The sequence below is a fragment of the Ambystoma mexicanum genome, chromosome 4q (genome assembly GCF_040938575.1).
Source record: "Ambystoma mexicanum isolate Mex_15411 chromosome 4q, UKY_AmexF1_1, whole genome shotgun sequence".
Lineage (NCBI taxonomy): Eukaryota > Metazoa > Chordata > Amphibia > Caudata > Ambystomatidae > Ambystoma > Ambystoma mexicanum.
The window spans coordinates 1,271,174,484-1,271,195,893 of record NC_090928.1 but is presented as its reverse complement, the minus strand read 5'-3'; the positions used below and the strand labels follow the sequence as shown (position 1 = coordinate 1,271,195,893).

The following is a 21,410-nucleotide window of genomic DNA, read 5'->3' as shown; positions in this document are numbered from 1 at the left end:
GGGGAAGTATGTGGGGAGCCATTGATTCATGCGACTTGTCAAAAACAAGGCAGTAACGTCAAAATACATGCCGCCTGTAGATTTAATCATGCGTTCTCATGGTCTGCACAACCGATGCTGGGGAAGCTGCCAGCAGGCAATCTACTGTGTGCAGCTGCCTCACTTTTTAGTGGGTCCAGTTTTAGAAAGTTAGAGTCTTTCTTTCAGTTTGTGGGACTCCATTTCATTTCTAAACACGCAGTACTACAAATACCAACATGATTATCCATTTCCGGCCATTAGTGATGCTTGGAAAATTTAACAATTGTCTCTAGCATGTACATCCGAAGGGAAACGATTCAGGCTAGCCGGCGATGGACAGTGCGACAGCCCTGGATTTTCTGCCAAGTACTGCACCTACCACTTTCAGGACATGGATAGTAAGAAAATTGTGAGTTTGGTGGTCGTGCAGGTGTCCCAATGTAAATCGTCAGTGACCATGGAGAAACTAGGATTTATAAAATCATTGCAATATCTACAATCAAAGGGAATGCACATCGACCTCATAGCCACGGACACACACGTTTCAATTGCCAAGACAATGAGAGAGCAGTTCCCACATATTAAACATCAATTTGACGTATGGCATTTTGCTAAATCAATCAATAAGAAAATCTTGGCTGCAGGGGAAAAAAAAGGTTTTGAAAGTATTTCACAGTGGTCCCAGTCTATCAGCAACCATCTTTGGTGGAGCTCCAAAACTTGTGAAGGGTCAGTGGAAATCCTACTTGAAAAATGGCGGTCACTGATGCACCACTGTACCAACTTTCACCGCTGGACAGAAAACCACCATTTCCACCAATGTGAACATGGCCCTTTATCCACAGAGGAGGCACGGACGAAGAAGTGGTTGATTGCATCTTCACCTACACACAAAGCCAGTGAGAAGATTGTTTTCGATAAAACTATCAAGAGATTTGAGGGGACTGACAGAATTCTGTCACACAGGAGAATTGGAGGTGTTCCACAATATGTGCCTAAAGTACAGGCCAAAGCGATTGCATTTCAGCTTACAGGGCATGAAACATAGGACTCTACTAGCGGTCTTGGCCCATAACGGGAATGTGGGCCGTGAACAGTCTAGGACTACGGGAAATGTAGGGATGCCTCGCTACACTACGACCTTTGGAAAAAGAACTAAGAAATGGGGGGTAAAACCAGTATATGAGGAAATAGAGTTCGACTTTGTTAAAGGCCTTATTGTTAGTGTACTAGAGAAGCACAGAGATGGAATTTTGAGCGTTTCTGTGCAAAGCACCGATGCATTGCCACCAAACATTGCCACTGTGCCATGTCCACCCAAAGCAGAGCTTGTGGAGAAGTTCAAATCATTGTAATCTGATTGTATTATTGAAAATAATGTAATTGTACAGTGTGCATACAAAGTATGCTAACCCTAACCCCTCCCTTCACCATCCTGGGTGGCGAACAACATGGGTGTCATCTTTGACTTCTCTCTCTATTCACCTCATATCGCTGACCTTGTAAATATGTGTATGTATATATTTGTTACTGTAACTAAGTTTCGCAATCTCATGTAAATGCTGTGCACTGTTAACCGAGGGGAGGCTTGCGTATTGCAAATAATAAAACAAATAAACAATAAATCTCACTTTCAACTCAACTCCTCGGGTACTTTATACTTTCCCTGACCTTCCCCCAAAAAGTCAATGTCTCCATAGTTATGGTTCTCTAGGGCTGCAAAGTTCGCGGACAACGAGGACAAAATTGGGGGCCTTAGAACGCGCCAAGCGAGGTGTTGCAGATGGGAGAGAAGCCAGTTCGCATTTGCACATCGAGGCCTAGTACAAACAGAGTCGAAAATTCAAGTTCTCACAGATGGCTTTAGACGGGATGTTGCAAAGTAAGAATGTACGCTCATGCAGAGTGAAGGTCAGCGGCTTTGATTTTTTGCTTGCGGACTGAAGAGGCCCGCGAATCGCACTGGCAGTATAAGGTTCTATTGTTTTTTTGACCTTGAGAGACAGGGACCATGCCGAAGGAGGGGGGCAATAACGTAAAATGATAAGGCTGAAAATTCTGAAACTAGACCGAGTTTCATGTTAGTTCAGTATATGAAAAATCGTTGGCACGAACACAGTGGGATTTACGGACTGCATTACGCAGAGATACAATGGAAATGGCAAATATAATGTAAGTAACTCTTTAGACGCTTTTATACCGGAATGAATGAATGAACGAACGAACGAACGAATGAATAGCTAGTACAACATTTGTGGGATTGTCTTTCTACCGGGCACATGGGCATGCATGTGCCCATTCGACACGCATGTAGACTGTTGTTTCTCAGTGGTTCAACGGTAAAAAAATTAGTTTGTGTGTTTCCCTCGATTTATTTCGTTAGTTTTCGCATTGCTTTTAGAGCCGAATATACTCCATTGCACTATCCTCGCAAGCAAATAGTTTCAGTTCGGCCGTAATAAATAAAATGAATAATAGTAATAAAGATCGGCTGGTGAGACTAATTTCAATTTTTATGTTTTCTAAACAGGTACATCCTACCTTATTGCCATTGCCACCTATTCCAGACCCGGCAGACAGATTTTTTAACCGCCAGCTGCAGCTTCTTGTAAGCAAACTGCACTACATTGACCATCTTATGGGACGATCGCCAAGGAGCCATATGCCCTTATGCGGTACTAGCGGCTAGAAGCAACATATCGACCTTTACGGTGGCCTAGTGCCTAGATGATGGAACAGCCTTGTGGTTCACCGTGCGTCCAAAGTGCTTCTTTTAACGAAAACCAACACCCTGTGTACCATAAAGGAACAGCGTGTGACTCACGATAAACTTTTCCGGATTTGTGGATCGAGAGAAAAGAAAAGAAAATGAAATTCCGATTTAATATACCAATTGCTGAATATTCTCTAAACATTTAATGTCAAATAAATGTACTTTAAAATCAAACGGCAATACGGTACATTTGGTAAAGTACAGTTTCATATTCCGAATTGTGGCGCGCTGTGTTGTGAGTTGATCTGCGTTGGTTTCCGGGTTCTGTGTGAAGTCGCGTAGAAGACGCCTGGGCGCGTTTGCCTACGCAGCACAGTAACGTCACGGAGAGAGGCGGGGAATATGAATGTTTTGATAAGGTCAGGCTCAGGGGCGGGGGATATAATTTAGTGCCGCAAAAGCAGGTCAGCCAGGGCGATGCGGCAAGTGATAGGATTATCACAAAATGGCAGCGCCCTGGTGCCTATTTTCAAGTGTGTTTAATGGACGAAAACTCTGGTAAGTTCCATAGGAAATTTTTCTAAAATCGAGCAACTTAGGCTTAAAAACACATGGCCAACCCGTAGGGACAATAACACTTTTTGACCGAACCATTCCTTTAAGGAGAGGGAGTTGCATAGTACCTCCTGAAGGAGTGAAGCAGCTTGTTGGAGTTAGCACACCAAGGTCACCTGAGTGTTTCTCAAGGAAGGTTGCCCTGCTGAATTAGTTTCAGACAACTGTGTACAATTTGTCTCTCATTTCATGAGAAACTTTTTAGAGGACTATGGCATCAAACATATCAGGACAGCTCTTTACCACCCGAGAGCAAATGGGTTGGTCGAAAGGGTAAATAGATATATCAAAGGGGGTATTCAACTTGTGATGTGCAATGGGCAGCCTTGGAAGGAGGTAATGAATCATATGATGTGGAGATATCTAACCACCCCACACTCTACTACTAATACATCTCCTTTTGCTTCACTGAAGGGAAGAGAGCCTGGAACTAAGTTATGTCCTGGTTGGTTAGGCTGGGACTGTGGCAGTGGATAGGGACGCCATTATGAGGTTGATTGACAAAGAGTAATTTGACAGGAGGGAGTGTGCCAAGAGTAGAGCGTGGAAGGTTGGAGATTGGGTGTGGGTAAGAAATCCCAGGTCTACACAAAAGTGTGTGGAGAGTACATTTTTGGGTCCTAAAGGAATTGCCTCAGTGCGTGGTAGTGTTGTCATCATGGATGGGGGAAGAGGTCTGATCGCAGGGCAGGTTGGCTAAAGCTGAAAATCTTAGCGATGGAATGGGTGAGAAAATGCAGAATGAAAGTGAGGGGCGATTGACAAGAAAGCAAAGGGAGAGTGATGATCCTGCAACAATGCGTGTCCAATCAGGCAACGATGGTGATGGCAATAAGAGACTCACACGTAAACCTAGTTGGATGAAAGACTTTGTTCAGTGATAATACTGCTTTCCCTACATTACAGTTTTCTTTCATTGTTTCCTGGTTATATTTCTAGTTTTCTAAGTATAGTTTTCGTTTCTAATCAATGTTAGGCTTTTCTCTTTTGCCGTTGGCTACTATTGGGTTCTTATTGCATTGTTTTTTTCTACAAATGTTTTTGTTTTATTGTGGGGGCGGGGGGATATGTAAGGAACTTGTACAAACTCTCAGCGTTCCTGTTTCATGAGCTACATGACTTGCTATGCGTGGCTCGTGGAACTGGAATGCGGGGTTCGAATATGTGACTGTTGGCGGAGCCTTGCAGAGGTGGGCCCGCTTTGATTAAAGCTTATCAAACTTATTACCGTAGTTTGTCCATCCTTTCAGGATTCCTCTTTTCCACCATGACCAAGATGGGTTTTGGGCCCAACTTCCTGAGCCGAGTTAGAGCCAACTACCAACACTAGCTCCTCCGGCTCACCATAAACAGACACATCTCCGAACCAGTAGCAGTCGGGAGAGGCACAAAGCAGGGGTGCACGTTGTCGCCCATCCTATATGCACTACATCTAGAACCATTCCTAGCCTCCATAAGGAGGAATGAGCAAATATCCGGAATACCCTTTTGGGGGGGGGGGGGGGGTTCACCCACAAAGTAGCCGCCTTCGCGGACGACATGCTCCTGACACTGACACAGCCGGATATCTCCCTGAGGGTAGTAAACCAAGAACTGGCCCAATTCGGGGCAGTGGCAGGACTAAAGGTGAATGAGAACAAGTCTGAGATACTCAGCCTCACCCTTTCGGAAGCAGCAGAGCAAAACCTTAAACAGTCCTTCCAGTACAGATGGGTAGACAACTCCATAACTTCTCTAGGGGTCAAGCTTACAACATCTGAGGGTGGGATATACCATGCAAACTATCCACCCCTATTGAAGAAATTGAAAATGATCGACTGGGGCTCGCGCTCGATATCATGGTTAGGCTGCATCAATGTCCTAAAAATGGTGGTCCTTCCGCAACTCCTCTACTTTTTCACGGCACTCCCAAACCTAGTGCCGTCGTCCTTCTTCAAAGCCCTCAGCAAAATAACAAATCAAATTCTTTGGAACAATAAACCCTCAAGAGTAGCGGCAACTTTAATGAGATTCCCCCATCTCCAGAGGGGGGAATGGGGTGCCAGACTTTAGGGCTTACTACACGGCCGCCCAAGTGCGAGTCATTCGAGACTGGCAAAAGAAAGTCAAGGGGGAAATTATGGAGATCCATGGACAGCGCGGCCGCAGGGGGGAGGGGGGGCGTGGGAGGGGGCACCTGGAGGGAATCCCGTGGAAACCAAGGGAGGACAGACCACCCCAAATGTATGGGAGTTTACTCTTATCAGCGGTAGGAAAGGCAAGGATCACGCAGTGAAACTGTCACACATTACCTCACACCCATCCCCGTATACGCCACTGTTTGACAACCCGCAGTTCACCCCGGGATACAAAACGCTAGCTTTTGAAATCTGGCAGAGAGGGGGTTGCCACAGGGTAAGGGACATGTTTAATGGAGACCAGGTAAAATCATTCCAACAATGCAAAGCAGACTTTGCCCTGGGGGAAAAACAAAGTTTCAGCTATGTCCAAATGAGGCATTATTTGCTACATCCCACAATGAAAGATGCGGGGAGCCGACAGCTGACCCCCTTCGTGAAGTACTTAAACACAGACCCAGGGGACAGGAGAGTTGTCTCCTCCATATACAAACACATTAAAGGAGGGAGAGGCCCACCCACCCAGAGCTTACATGGCAAAATGGGAGACAGAAACGGGATACTTTGAGGAAAATGACTGGGCAGAACTTTGAGCAAAAATTCCCAAGCTATCAAAATACCTCCAAATCAGAGAAATGTGGCTCAAACTAATCCTGCAGTGGCATCTAACACTGGTCAGACTACATAAAATGTATCCAAATACCTCCCATGTTTGCTGGAGAAACTGAGGAGGGGAGGGCACCTGGAGCCATATATGGTGGGACTGTCCGACCCCTTCTGGAAGGGAATTCAGAAAGCAATTGAGCAGGTTCTGGGGATCAAGGGTGGCGGGAACAGGGGCTAGCATTGATAGGACTAAACTGGGTCCTTGAATGTATTGCAGCAAAAGCAAACTGCAAACTCTACGCGACTTTGAGGATGGCGGCAGCATTGGTGCTAGCACGTAAAAGGAAAATAAGTGACCCTCCCCAAGAGCATGAATGGAGTGGTGAAAATGTGGTCCTTGGTCGCCATGGAATGGCTTACATAGTCGATTCAATGCGAACACAACAGGTTCAACACTGAATGGTCAACCCTGCTGAAATACAAGAGACGGGGCACGCCGGGCATGGTGCCCCAGGTCTATGAGTCTCCTGGGAATAACAGCACCCCCGGGGGAAGGAGACATATATGAGAGCCGCAAAACTGGGGGAGCAACGACAAGGGAGACTGAGTAAGGCAGTGCCACCAACGCACCATCACCACAACAGCACCGTCAGCGCATGACTATGTTCGAACAAGGGGGGGGGGGGCGGGAAACGCAGGTCAGGGGAGAATATGTTGTTGGGAAATGTTGTTCAAATGCAAATAACAATGGAAAAAAAAAACTGTTGTTGAGTCTTGTACCATTTGTCCTTAAAGCGTCAAAGGGGTCAGGAAGGAAGGAGGTTTCACTGCCACGTCAGAGGGTGGGTAGAAGGAATAAATGGAAGCAGGGTAGTGTCTTATAGATAGGAATAGGAGGTACATTAGGTTGGAATGGGTGTAGGTGTGGCAAGCAAGGGACATTTATGAGAAGTGAGCATGCATTCAGGAAGGGGTCTTGAGGAACTGTCTATACCACAAATGTGACACTGAGTACCACTGTGCGTGTATGTAAAAGTCTTTCATACATGTGGCCACGTCGTCTCAGTTTCTGTTAATTTCATAATTTCTAAATTGCACTCTTCAAATAAAGAAGGTGTAAAAAAAACTGTAGTGTATATTTAACCACAAGCTTTAATTTACTTTAAAAACTGTACAAACGTGGCAGTAGAAAAAAAACACAAAGTAGAGACACAAAGAAAGGGTCAAATGAAAATAAAGCATCATTGCTCTACTCCTACTTAAACAGGAGCAGGAAACCCAGAAGGATAGAGGACTGAAGCTGCCAGCCACCATTTTGACTCGAGATAATGAACTGCAAGAGTGGAGAAAGATGCTTCCCCCAGTGTCTAAAATAGGTTCAAGCAAACAACAGAAATGGTCTGCAGGTTGGGCTAGAAGAAAGTGCACTTTGACAAAAAAATATAAATTAACGTTATACAGATGCAAAGGTTACCCGACACGGGTGGCTCATGTCCGAAATGTGTTCCTTTTGCTTGGGTAACAAAGATTGACTCAAAAGCGTTGAGTACTACTGTCAATGGGTGTAAACCAAAAGTATAATGAACTATACAAATACATAATATTGAATTATAGAAATGCATAAAGTATTACAAAATAAAATGTTCACTAACAACATTACCAATAGTTCCACTAATCTGAGACAATAAAACTAATTTTGACATTTGTATTGGTTTAAACTATTTAACTGAAAAAGGGTCAGCAAGCAGAGTTTTTTTCCTTCACAAAATGTGCATTATTGCGTTTACAATTAACATACGGCTATTTTAGGACATTTCTTAGTTAACAATCCCTTAAAGCAAGGGTGAACACGTCAAGTTGCAAGCTAACTGGCCAGCCATAAAATGTCACTCCCTAGCTCAATTGTACACATGCAAACATACACCCTTCCTTACCCACAACACTATCCAATGGTTAGTGGCAAGTGCAAGCTTTGAACTCTGAAAAAGAATGTATTTATTCACATGAAAATATGGTGAAACTTATTCTCCAACTTATACTCGCCCTAGGATAAAATGACACGCCTCAAATCATGGATTCAAACTTGTCTTCTATTTTTGTTATGGGAAACTGGATAATTTACAAGGCAGTCGCCCTCAGCTACCCAGGTGAAAAGTGCAGTACCTCTGGAGACCTACGAAATCACCAAAAGCAAGGACATGTGCAGGAAGGAAAGAACCAAAAGAGAGGCCTTCTCCATCTATATGACCAGACTCTTGAAACCCCTTCCCCATCAACACCAGACTCTCCCCTTCGCTTCTACATTTCAGGAAGGCGCTCGAGAACCCCCTCTTCATGTCCTGGTTCCTCCCAAACACCTAGGTCCACACACCCTCCACTCCCTACCTGAAACTGGGTGATCTGCTCCCCTCGGTTTCTTCCACCGCTTGCTTGTAGATTCCTTGCTGCCAAACTAACCACCCTCCCACTCCCATGTTAGCCCCCTTGTATTGATGTCTTGAAATATACTTACCTCACCGTGTACTCCCCCTATGACTTGTAAAGTGCTTCAAGGAAACTATGTCTGTGCTTAATAAATGTCATAATAATAAAAGGTTTCAATTAACAGGGTCGTGTCGTGGACCATGACTGTACTTTTCTTTAAAATAATGTGCATTAAAGACTTTAAAATTCAATTTTTAAAAACTTTTTTAAAACTTTGTCCCACAAGAGCTCATTACTAGTTCTCTCACCTGCATCATGAGAGGCCAGCGCCCTGAGCATCTTGCCGGCGCTCCTGCGGATCTGCTTCTCCTCGTTGCACAGCATCTTCATCAGCAGGTCCAGCGCTCCGGTCTCTTTGAAGACCCCAGCCAGGGAGCCGATGCTGGCATAGGCGCTGAGCACATGAATGGTGTTCAAGATGGAGGACTCTGGGCCAGTGGTCCTCGACATCTGCTTGGAAGCACGCTGCACCAGGGCGCGAACATCAGTTTTCATTTCTTGCAGAGAGACATGGTCCAACGTGACATCTGAGGGGAAGGCTGAGGGCGCCTTCTCCTCTTTCACCCGCTGGCCCTCATGCTTTCGTTTCCCAAGCAGTGTTGGGCAGTTGGCATAAACCTCCTCCGCCGACATCCACATCAGGATGTTCTCAGCTTTACCCTCAGAGGAAGAAGCAGCCCCGTTCGTTCCTGTGCTATCGTCTAGGCTGACGATGCTCCAGCGAATCAAGTATTCTGTGTGGCCATCGTGAGTGCGGCGCTGGCGGATCAGTTCCTCTGGGTATGCCTGCAGTCGTGGACCCAGGTGGACCAGCAGGTTCCCATTTCCCTCCTCTCCTACCATGGTATAGGTTTCTGAAACAAAGGCCAAATAAAGTTAATCCGCTGCAGAACTGGTGCACATAATGAAAAGCATGCATAATTACAATTGGAGGTGTGTTTATTTCAGATTTAACAATGTTAAAGCAGAATGCTAGGACTAAACAGAGCTCACAAAATAAATACATGCAGATAGAAAAAAAAAGTATATATATATATATATATATAAAAAAATCACACTTCTATATAGGGTTCAGGGCATGCATTTTGGGGTGCATGTCACAGTTGGTGGAAATAAAGCAAGTTCGATCTTCTTTCATGCACTCTTCTTTAGACTGTACTTCAGTAGCTTCTGCCAGCTCCCCCCTCCATGAATTCCAATTTCCACTGACATATATGATCTTGCTTGACTGGCAAAATGACCCATCCCGACAGCAGGAGCCTCTCCTGTAGTTCATCCTTCTTGGGGGTGCGAGAGCAGGGGGGGGGAGAGGGTTGAGATTCTGCTTTCTTTAACCTAACCCCCTGCTGTAGGGTGACATTTCTTCACACGTGGACCTTCTCCCCCTGAAATCTCTTCCCCTGGTTCTGTCCACCTAGCCTCCGCTGACACTCGCCCCTTCCGCCCCGACTGGCACTCGGCCCCCCCCCCCTGCACTTCGTGTTACTGCACTTGCACTATCCGAATGTCACAAAGCCTAGTAGGACCGTTTTTGTTTAGACATCCCTGTCCCCCGCCCATCTTGTCGCGCCTTGAAACACATTTATAGGCGCATTATAAATACCCAATAAAAAATTAAAAAATAAATAACTGCTTTTGTAACCACCATGTGATAAATTGGTGAAGATGCACTTTCACTCTCCTGTGGTGAACAAAAACCTAGTGAATTTCTCCAGTCACAATGTTAAAGTGCACCCACTCCAAGAAGCCCAGAATTCTTTTTATACACTTTACTGTGTTGTGCCACGGCCAGACTTTCAGGGATTTCTCCAGAACTTCCTATAGGAGTACAACCAATTATGCAAGAAGGGCCATGGGGCCACTTGTGAAGCTGGGGCTAATCCCCATACGGTGCCATTCACCATCTCCCTGCTGAAACCAGTGTTCTGTTATGTTGATTTATACCACGCACCACTACCACCCAAGAGCAGTCTCCAGGCGATCTGTGCAATAAATCCAATGAGCAACTCGGGCAGCAAAAGGTAGAGTCGAGTTTATAGCCACTCAGCTGTGCATAAATGGACCTGGACAGTAGGACTGTGCCCCCAAAATAAGATCCCAGAGTTCACAATCCTCAAGATTCGTTTGGGGTTTTACACAATGGAGTCCATACAGAAAGTTACTCAGATACAAGTAGTTGCTTACATCAAACATGAATTTCCTAAAATAGAGCATCCTCTGGCCTTTAAGAGCCTAACGTTATAGTAACGTTAAAGCAACAAACAAGACCTGCATAATTCCGCTATCCCATGACAATCTCTTCCTGCAGCTCAGTTTTCCTTCAGGGGCAAACATTCCAGGATGCAAGCTACTAGGATGCAAAAGATCAACGAAATGGAGTGAGAAGACAGTGTGTCTGAATGAGTACAAGCACCATATTAAAACTATCCTTTGGACCATCATTGTGGGGACACTAGCATAGAGTAAACTTACAACAGTGGTCTGCAACCTTTGGAACTCCAGACGTTTTGGGCCACAACTTCAATTACCCCAAACCAGCATATTCATGGGAGTCATAGCATAAAACATATGGAGAGCCAACGGTTGCAGACCCCTGCCTTAGATGTTCCTGGAGGGAGTAAGATAGATGTGGCCTTGGTACTCCCACAGTAGAGAGGTTACCATAGATAGTAAGGGTTACCGATCGCTAGTTCTCATGCTGACCTTGGACAATGGGGATGCCTTTGTTAGGGTGGAGGGTGCCCACAGGCGGGACCACAGACAGAGAACAACCCATTAGTTGGATTATTCTACAGTCTCAGACCGCCACCCCCCCACCCCCCCCAGTACAAGACCTTAAAAATTGATAAAAACTCTTGAACACTCTTCTCAGACTCTTGAGATCATTTGCAACACCACTACTCAGCCAACTACTGTTTTCTGGTGAAAAATAGGAAAATGTATTTAAGCAGGCGGACTACACATATGGCATCACAACATCATTGGGGATTACATCTAAAAGATAAAAGGATCAAAATCTGCGAGAGATCATTCACCAAAGAGATCCTCCCACTGACACAACGTTTTACATCATCCCTATTGTGAAATATGACAACAGGTTTTAACTACATCCAGAAATCATCTACATCGATCCGAGACTGAACTAAAGTGGGGAGAGGGATCCATTGCCTAGCACCACACTAATGACTGCTTTAAAAGGTGTTCCTACATCCATCCTGTATTCTCTGTGGTCGCACTAGGTCCATTGCCTTACAAGTATATACTATATGGGATAAGGGAAATGAGACACTTCTCAAGAACAGTGCCTCCCATGGAACTCTGTAAGGGAATTCTGTACTGGTAACGTTTGCAACCTCTCCCACGATGGTACACAAATCCAAACCTCAATTTACAGAGAGGGACCTGAAAGGCCAAGGCCAGCCCACATGCCCTCTCATGAGTCAAAACTGTCTAGTTGCAAGCTACTAGTTTAGGCATAAAAAAGTTCACAGCCTCTCAGTTTATAACTTGCCATACGTCACTGATCAATAGCCAAAGGCTAGGCACAGTACACACTGAGGCCTGCACTCTCATACAGGACTCTACCACTAGAAGCAGACTGCATGTGTACAAACAGAACTGCAAATGCCGTTGACTAACTAATGAGGGAAGGGGCGGTTACAGCATGTGGGTCAGGATGTTCCGGCCATTGGGGTGGGATGGGATGCAGGAATGCAAGGAGCATGGGTGGCCAAGAGCATTGGCGAGGTCCAGAGATCTAGACTGCCACTGTGATGGTGTTCAGTAGGCAGGGGTTTAGCAAGTGAAAGCCGTTTTTTTTTCTTAACATGTGCAATGAATGAATGGAGGGAATTTGTCCCCTCTCCCCAAAGGGCAGCCCCTCGACCCCCGTGAGGTTAGGGAGGAGAGCCCACTCTGCAACACCCACCCTACGGGTCGAAGCAAGTGGGATGTCACTGGGAGAGACTCCCCATTAAGGGCCAAGGACTCTTGTTCCTTTGAGGAACTCCCTAACCCACTCTGCATGAAGGCATACATGGGACTATGTAATGCACACAAAAATTGCACGTTCCAAGACTTCACTGAAGGGATAGTTAGCTTATACCATTACCAGGAAGAAAGAGAAGTTGTCTCTTTAGATAAATATTAACTGTGACGAGTAAGTTGAAGAGGGAGAATACACCGAACAAACAGGGGAGAGACCGAGAGCTTATGAGAGGGAGGAATGCAGACAAAGGCAGGGGAGGCCCCCTGAAGGCAGAACACCTGAAGGAAGAGGGGCTGAAGCAAGCCGCGAAGCCCGTAAGGTTCAGAACTGTTCTGAACAGGAGATGGAAAAGCTGGAAACCCTGCATTTGCCAGCAGCGTGAAACCGAGACGGCTAGAGTGCAAAACTCTGTGGTGGCATGACCACAAATCAATCGTGGTGGGCAGGCTGTCCATCCAACGACACGACACCACCCCAGGGAAGAAGCAACAAATGGTCTGCATGCCCATAGCAGTATCGAGATGCCGAGAGAAAGAGAAAGTCACAAGAAACGGATGCCATGGAAAGGGAGCCGACAGGGAAACGGAAGGGAGAGGTTTCTAAGCATCTACGTTCCCCCCTCTCAGCCCCCCCGCCCCCCCGACACGTTCCCCTACAATATTGACGGTAACAGGGAAAACTAAGACCTGAAAGATGAAAGGGACTCGTATTGTAATCAGACTCATCCCAGTCAAACTACACTGAACTGTATTAATGTAAGAAAAAGAATCAAAAACCGGAAGGAGAGCAATAGAATGTGTGCATTACTACCCTGGGAAGAGGGGAAATTACCCCGTTATCCAAGAAGCAAAGAGCGAAACATAACCGAGAAATAATTGTGAATCGAAGGCCAGAGAAGCCCTTGGGATAAACAATATACAAGACAGGCCATATCAGTTAAAGGTGAACTATAATTACCCAAAAAGCAAAAACTCCACAGGAAAGTACACTCCATAAGATTACTCAGAAACCTCTAACAGATCAAAGGATCCGACAAAGGTCAAGGAAAGCACACATGGAAAGCCCATACTAAAGAGGACTGAAAATCCAACTGTCCCATGACGGAACTACAGGAACTGATACAGAGAATAAATAGAGACTATCTAAGAATTACATATTAGCAAGAAATCTAAAGAAAAGACAAGTGCAAAACACAAACGTTAGGAGAAGGCACTTCCTAAATTCCCCAGTATATTCATTCAGATCTCAGGCAGAGAACAGTTATTTGCTGAAAGTATAGGCGATACCAACCTGGAACTATACAAAACAAGTTGCTCTATCCAGGGCCAATTTTGTGTACCGCAATTTTGAAAAATGAACGGGGTCAAAAGGTTTCCAATTTAGTGAACACAAGCAAAGTCCATTGACATGAGTATCATATGCAACAACAAGATTCTAGAAAACAAATGGGAAATTCCTGTACAATAAATGTCGCATGCAGAGTATATACAAATATTTTTGATCCCTCATGTCTTTTCCTACCCATCCCCACCCTTTCTCTTTTTTTATGCAAATTATCCACAAATTGTGTCAATGGGTGTGAATATGCACACACTTTTCTAATCTCTAATGTCTGAAATGTGATTGTCTGACATGTGAACATTGGATGAAATAATATATCTATTTTTATTATTTTTTTCTTTTGATTCTCATCTTAATCTATGCAATGCAACAGATAAATTGTTTAACTATGCCCCGATTTGAGAAAGGCCTGCGGCTGAAACACGTGTCATCAAAAGGGCACCAAACTATGAAAGAATATCACACTATGAAATAAATAGTGACGTGCATTAACACAATTTGGTGCTCGTCTTTAACTGGAGTCTTGTGATTATTGATATTACAAGGGGTTTGGAGCATTTCTACCGCCATTCTCCAATAAGACGCGACAACCGGACTGAGAGAAAGTACTGTAACCATAGGGTCACCGAGCCAAACAGTTGAAACCAAAAGCGCATCGGACTACTCTCATACTATAATAAATCTATTTTTATACACATCGGTCTATGGATAATTCGTGGAGTTTTACTGTGTGTGCTCATTGTGGGCTTCCCATCACTCTCACCCCTCCTGAGATTTAGTCTTGACCGATTGCCAAGCTACTGTAGAAGGTTCCTCTGTTCCATTTAACTAGGGTGGCCTCCTAAACTTCTGTCCACCAGGTCAGAGGTTAGAAATCCATTTTAACAGCTGACTTATTCCTTTGGATATTCACAGACGAACACCCTAGTTAGTAAAATAGATAGGGAATACCCCCATTGCGATAGCGAAAGTCAGGCTGTATTCTTAAATAAACACGTCTTGGAAACATCCTCGGAGTGTACAAGTCCATCTGACTGACCACACATGCCAGTTTCATTTCAATCCTAGCAAAGTCCTGGCTTCTGGTGGAGCATGAACCACCTGAGCTACAAAGTTTTACAAATGGGTAGGAAGATTTGCGAGCAGTGGTTGCCTTATAGTTTATGAAGGCAGTCTTCTAAAGTATTCTGGCTGGTTAAGCCAGTGCAGCTTCCTTTATATGGAAGAGATGATTTCAAGTTTCCTGTTGGGAGTCATGCTGCAGTGTATTGGGCGGCACCAAGTGGGGATGGGTGAATTGCCAGAATACAGGTGAGGAGGGCGTTTAACCTATCCATGTGGGAAGATTACCAGAGGCTGGGCTGTGGCACCGAAGACTTTGCATGGAAGGAATGGTTGATTTTTTTTCCCGGAAGAGGGTTAGCAAGTACCAGGCAGTTTAAGCCTTTTCGTGATGTGGACTGAAGAAGAGTATGCCGCCTACAATGAATCACAACTGATTTGGCAGTTGGGGCTAGGTTAGGTGTAAAGCCATCAAGGTGCACAGGTGCATGTTGTTTAGCCACCCCTTAAATGTATCCTACTTCAAAAGGATGCCATTTTTTGGGGATTGGGCTTAAGATATGTTCTGGTCATTAAAGCTTGGATGGAGGTAAGCCAATTCTGGGAGGTATGCGTTCGGAGCACAACTGATTAAAGTAGAACTGGGTTATTGTCCACATATTGGTCGAGTTAGATATTGGGGTCTTTTAGAAGGGATGCCAAGGGTTCCATGCAGACCTCAAAATCTGCACTTGCAAATAGCCATTGGCTAGTCATAATGGACTTGCCGAGTAAGAAATGCGGTGCTGTGTGTATATGCAGAATCGAAGCTAGTAACTTGCAACTTTAAATGTTTACCCTTGGTTGCATGTATAAAGATCATTGTTGTGTGTATTGAGCTGCCTGCGACTCCGTAGGCGACTGGCATGTGGTCTGACCTGAAGGTGCCCATCTGTACAGCTTGGTGCCTGTCCTAGAGGTAAGATGTGAACCAGTTGAGAACTCTGCCCAACCAGCTCACTCTGCTTGCGAGTTGGGTGGTCAGTGTGAGGTGGTCAACCATGTCAAAGGAAACGGAGATTGAGGAGGACTCGAAAGCATGAGTCGCCTTTCTCGAGGACTTTAAGAGTCTCATCTATTACCTGGAAGGTGCCCGTTTCAGTGCTACATGTTGGAATGATTGGTAGCCAGTCTTAGTTGATTGGCAAATGCCTTCCATGATTTCTCCAATGGACTGGAGGTTTGTTCAATAGACTAGAGGTTTGATAAATGGACTAGAGGTTTGATCCTTTTTACAGCAGGCGCTGCTGTATTGGTGCATCCAAAGCAAAGGCATCAAAAAGGTACATGCCACACAGAGAAGCTCTACTTTGATTAATCTGATCTGAACGGTGCCACTAAAATAAAACCTTTAAAATTTATATTAATTCCTAGGCACAAGCAAAGCATGTGTTACAACAAAAGTACATAGAGTTTAAAATGATTGTGTATTTTACTTGCCTTAAAGATCCCCAGTCGACACAGAGCTACTTTTAACTCCATGAAAAATCATTTTATTCCGAAAAGCCACGTCATGGAGTAAATTACACCCATCTCAAAGTCTTCATAAGGAGCCCTGAATGACAGCTATCAACACGCTATCAGCTTACTTCCACCTCTTCACTCTTAAGATGTGAAAAGAAGCCCTCACAGACAATGGGCCTCATTCCAAGCTTGCCGGTCCGGTAATAAGTGGCAGCAACAACTGATAACAGCACTTTCACCGGACCGGCAAATTACAAGATCGGCAGAAACACTGGCGCCAGTAAACAGGCAGTGAATAAGGCGCGGATGAGCTCTGGCTGGCCTCCTAACCATTAGTGGTAATATCGCCACAACGGCAACACAGCCACATCATAAAGCCGGTTACAATGCCCAAAAAAAGGCAGTAACACAGCCAACCGTTAGGCGGCGAAACCTCCATCTTAAAGCAGGTGGCCAACAGTAGAAAATGCATGCAGGTTTGGGGAATGAGGCCACAGTTGCACCCAGTGCATCCAGGTGCACCCAATGCAGCATGGAGTTGTTGAAAAAGGCCATGCTTTCAACTGACAATTCCAAACACCACAATGCTGCCTGCCACTGGCTGCAGTCCCAATAACCTGCATCTGTTCCAGGCGCTGGCAGACCAACAGAGGGCCCAAGAGGGATTGGACGGCAGGATGAGGAGGACGAATGAGAGGAGGAAGAAGCAGCGCCATGCAAAATGTGCACCCACACCCCTTGTACGGGACACACCACAGACCCTCCGTGGCATGCAAATCCTAACCCTGTACTACCTCGACAAGAAGAGCATAGCATTTGTCCACAGCATGATCCAGGTAGACATTGAGAGCAACATTGGCATCCGCACAGCCATACTACCGCTGGTGAAGGTTGTGTCAGTCCTGAATTTCCTAGCAACTGGCACATTCCAAAATACTGTAATTCAGCTGCACGGACTAGTGCAGCCAACATTCGCAAACGTGTTGGTAGAGGTTCTGGATGCACTCATGCCGCATATGGGACGGCACATTGCACTCCCAACCAACCTGGCACAGATGAACGCCACTAAGGCAAGTTTCTGTGCCATGGCAAGCATGCCCAATGTGGTAGCTGCCCTGGATTGCACACATGTCGAGCTGGTTGTACCCCATGCCCAGGAGGAAGTCTATAGGACCAGAAGCAGTACCAATCACTGAACATCCAGGTCACCTGTGATGCAGACCTCATGATCACCCACTGCTGTGTCCGGTTCCCAGGCTCAACCCATGATCCCGTGAAAAAGCAGGCTGTCAGCATACATGGAGGGGCACAAGAGGCATCGCACCTGGCCATTGGGTGAGTAGAAGTCGCAGTACACAGACTGATGCATTGGGGGGGGCGGGGGCAGTGGGAGTAGCCACAATATCAATGATTGGGCCAGGAAGTCCCCCACACACACACTGGTCCGACCCCCACCCCCACCAAGACGGGCTGCTGTTCATCGTAATATGACATGACACACCGAGCTACAGCGAATGGGCAAACTGTGCAACCCAAAAAGGCCACAGACCGACAGGGTCACAGGTACCACAATGCAACAGTGCAAAACCCACAAAGCATGGCCTGCAATGGGCCCTGGCATGGGTGCGTAGGTGAGCAGAACCCATGTGTATGGGGGTGCAAATGGCCCTCGAGAAGGTGCACATCCAACATGCCACAACACATCCCTGCACCAATGTCAAATGGCACAGTCAACAGGAGCAACCATCACATCACCACAAAAGTGAACCAAAGAACTGCATGGCACACTGTGCGTCAGCATGGGATGCCCACCCACAGACACATTTTGTGCGTGCGGAAGGACACCTGCAAGCTACATGGCCACGTCACGTCATAGCAATGTGAATCAGACACATGGAGTGCACACCGTGTCACTAAGGGCAGAACATCGCCATACACGACATTTCTGCCAGATAGTATGACACTGTGGCACCCCCTGTAGCAAAAGACATAGCATGTGACCCAGATTATTCCTGTGTGCCCACCCCCCTACGTATGTGGGGTGTGAAGCAGGGCTGATCCACCCCCCACCCCTCGCCACCACCTACGTGGGTGGGGCCTCTCTCTGGAATAGCCCCCTTTCCCCTTCAGACTTGAGCCGGTCTTCCCCCAACTTCCGGTACTTCTCCAAACTGTCCCCATCCCTACCTCCTTCCCTCTATCCCTTCCTTGCCAATCACCCCTCTGCTACCGAGACATGCGGCCTGGACCTTCATGCTACTCACAGGGTACCAGGCCCCTGCCTAGTCGACACCAGCAACCTCCCACCCCTTCCCAGCACCGTCTTACCGGGTACGGAGTGAAACCCAAGGGTGTTCTCACTGTAGACCCTGGGGATCCTTTGTTCAAGTGGCCAGGTGAGAGCCATCGCGCTTGGATCCCAACCCTGGGGGCAGAAAAGCGAGGGAGGATAACCTGGGCAAGTGGCCCTTGGGGACAGCGGAATGAACACCCTCGGGCGAGACGCAGTATCCCCTTTTCTGTGATACACCCCTACCCGACAACCCCTCCGTCTTTATGGGATATTGCCACTACAGTTCCATCCTACCCCAGTACTTCCCTTTAAGAAAAGGCAGGAGAAAACCCATTCATCCACAACGACCCATCTGTTCTCCCCTTTCTGACAACCTTTCCTCCTCTTCAGTGGAACACTACAAACCCCATGATCACTGTTCTTTTGTTGACAAACCTTTTTTTAAATATTCAGCCGATTTTCTCCCAAAATCTGCAACTCACTACATTTCCCAAAATCCCCTTTATTCACTCTGCCCTTCAAATACTGCGAAGAAGAGGAAGCAACAAGGAGGAATGAGGATTAGCCATACGAATCCCTGGCCATTAACTCCTTTGGACGACTGCCATGTTGTTTCGCTAATGAGGACAGGCAGGATCAGGCATTCCCTTCCAACCATGCACACCTGAACCAAATCGCCACCCCCAAAAGGCGGGGCAGGAAAGCACACGTTGAGCTACAGGGGGATGCTGGAAGGTGCAGGAAGCGGGAGGAAGACCAGAAGAGCTGCAGAGACCGTGGGAGACCTGCAGGAAGAGAAAACCGCCCTGCCACTGGTCCTGTGAGTCCAGAGGAGAATGCACTGTGGAGCGGGAGCTGTACCTCCAGAAGGCACGTGCTGGGACAGCTGGAGTTGCGTAGCAGTACCCACAGCAAGACTTCTACCCTGGGCCAGTCAGGCGAACACAGGTCTCTGAGGGTCAGCAGAAGAGACCCTGACCTCAAAACATTATCCCCTTGTAGCTCCTGCAGCTCCCAATGCCAAATGCCGTTTTGGGGAACTGAGTAGTGGGAGCAAAATCCTGACGGTGCATTCTGGGACTGAAAGTCCCAAAACCCCTTTTTCAAAACTGAGGTTTGAGAGGAGAGACTAGCCCGGCGGAGGGAAGTCTCCTTTATGAACTTTGTGAGAGGGGTCTGAGCACAGCAGAGGGAGACCCTTGTGTACTGTGTGAGTGAAATTGGCACCAGAGACAGAGTGGTCTGGCGCCACTTGGGTGCTCCTTCAAGTGTCTGGCTGGTGCCCCCCCTCCTCTCCTGAACCAGGAGAAAGTACTGAACTAAGAATGTTGAAACTACAAATACCAAGAGGCCTTTGGGGAGGCAAACTGTCAAAGTGGTCATAAAAGGGTAAAGTCAAACACTTTGTACAGTCGAAAGTCTTTGGCACATAGTGGAGGCAAATGTGACCCGACTGAGGGATGCCTGCAAATTCATTGGGATGATAGGGGGCTTAAGGGAAAGCCTGACTAGGTGCTTAAGAGGAAGCCTGACAGGGCCGAGACTCGGGACTTGGGTAAAGGAAGAACTTAAGGGGTCTAGAAGGACGTTCCTTTTGAACTGTATGGAAATGGCAATGTGAACCCGACAGAGGGATGCCGGGAGAAAGCCAAGAGAAGTGAATCCTGCATGGTGTTAAAACTAAGTGAACATTGTGACAAGTGTGAACCCGACAGAGGGATGCCGGGAGAAAGCCAAGAGAAGTGAATCCTACATGGTGTTAAAACTAAGTGAACATTGCGAGGACAAATGTGAACCTGACCGAAGGATGTCCACAGTGAGTGGTTGGTCTGAGCCCGACTGTGGGAGGCTAACGTTGTGAGAAGGAGCAGAGCCCAGCTGAGGGGGATCCATGGGTTTAGAGTAATCACCCAATGTGAAGAGTAGTAGAAGGAAACTTTTGTTTTTTATGGCATATCAGGACCTCTGAAGCCAGAGACTTTGCATGAGAGAGACTTGGACACAGAAGGTCCCGATATTGATGAAAAGGAACTGTAACCTCGTGCTGGAAAAGCCCAGGAGTGTGATGTGTTCAAGAGTCCCGCCTTGTCCCGTGGGAAAGGGAGCCCCCGGCCATAAAAACCTGACTTATTTTGTGAACACTTCTTTCTTTTCATGTGAACATTATTCCACACTATTTTGTAGTATAGTGGTAAGGATTGGCAATAGGTTTTCTTAGTATAGGGACTTTTTATTTAACTAGATTCCACTTGGACGATATTCCTATGATTTGATGGTCGCAGCTTGCTTCCATCTTAGATTTAGGTTTACATTATGAGTTTATCTCACCCACTTTACTGTTTAATAAACACCCTTGAACTGTGATCACTTGCGTCCATCTTACTTTGATACCATGCCTACCTTACAGCACTCTACCAGGCAGCTGTGCACCTAGCCAGCGGCCTCCTCCTTTGGTACCCATCAGGACTTCCCTCCTGGGCTCACAACAGCACTTGCCCATACCTTGTACCCACTCCCCTATCTGCTGCACGTCTCTTTGCTGCACTTTCAAGTCCAAATGCCACAAGGCCTAGTAGGGCCACGCCTGCATATGTACTGTCATTTGGCATTATTATTCGCTTCTCTTGTCCCTTCCTCATATTGCCTTGTTGCACCTGGAAACACGAT

At 46.4% G+C, this 21,410-nt stretch overlaps 1 protein-coding gene across 3 annotated transcripts in view; it reads right to left on the bottom strand.

Annotated features, from left to right (window-relative positions):
* LOC138468363 (cullin-9-like) overlaps positions 1-21,410 on the bottom strand; it is a 1,322,368-nt gene that overhangs the window by 1,262,072 nt on the left and 38,886 nt on the right. For all 3 annotated transcript variants that reach the window (XM_069608895.1, XM_069608893.1, XM_069608894.1), the window contains one exon: positions 8,805-9,410. In XM_069608895.1, the coding sequence (XP_069464996.1) occupies positions 8,805-9,399 (595 nt within the window). In that variant the 5' untranslated portion in view covers positions 9,400-9,410. The remainder of the gene's footprint in view (positions 1-8,804; positions 9,411-21,410) is intronic.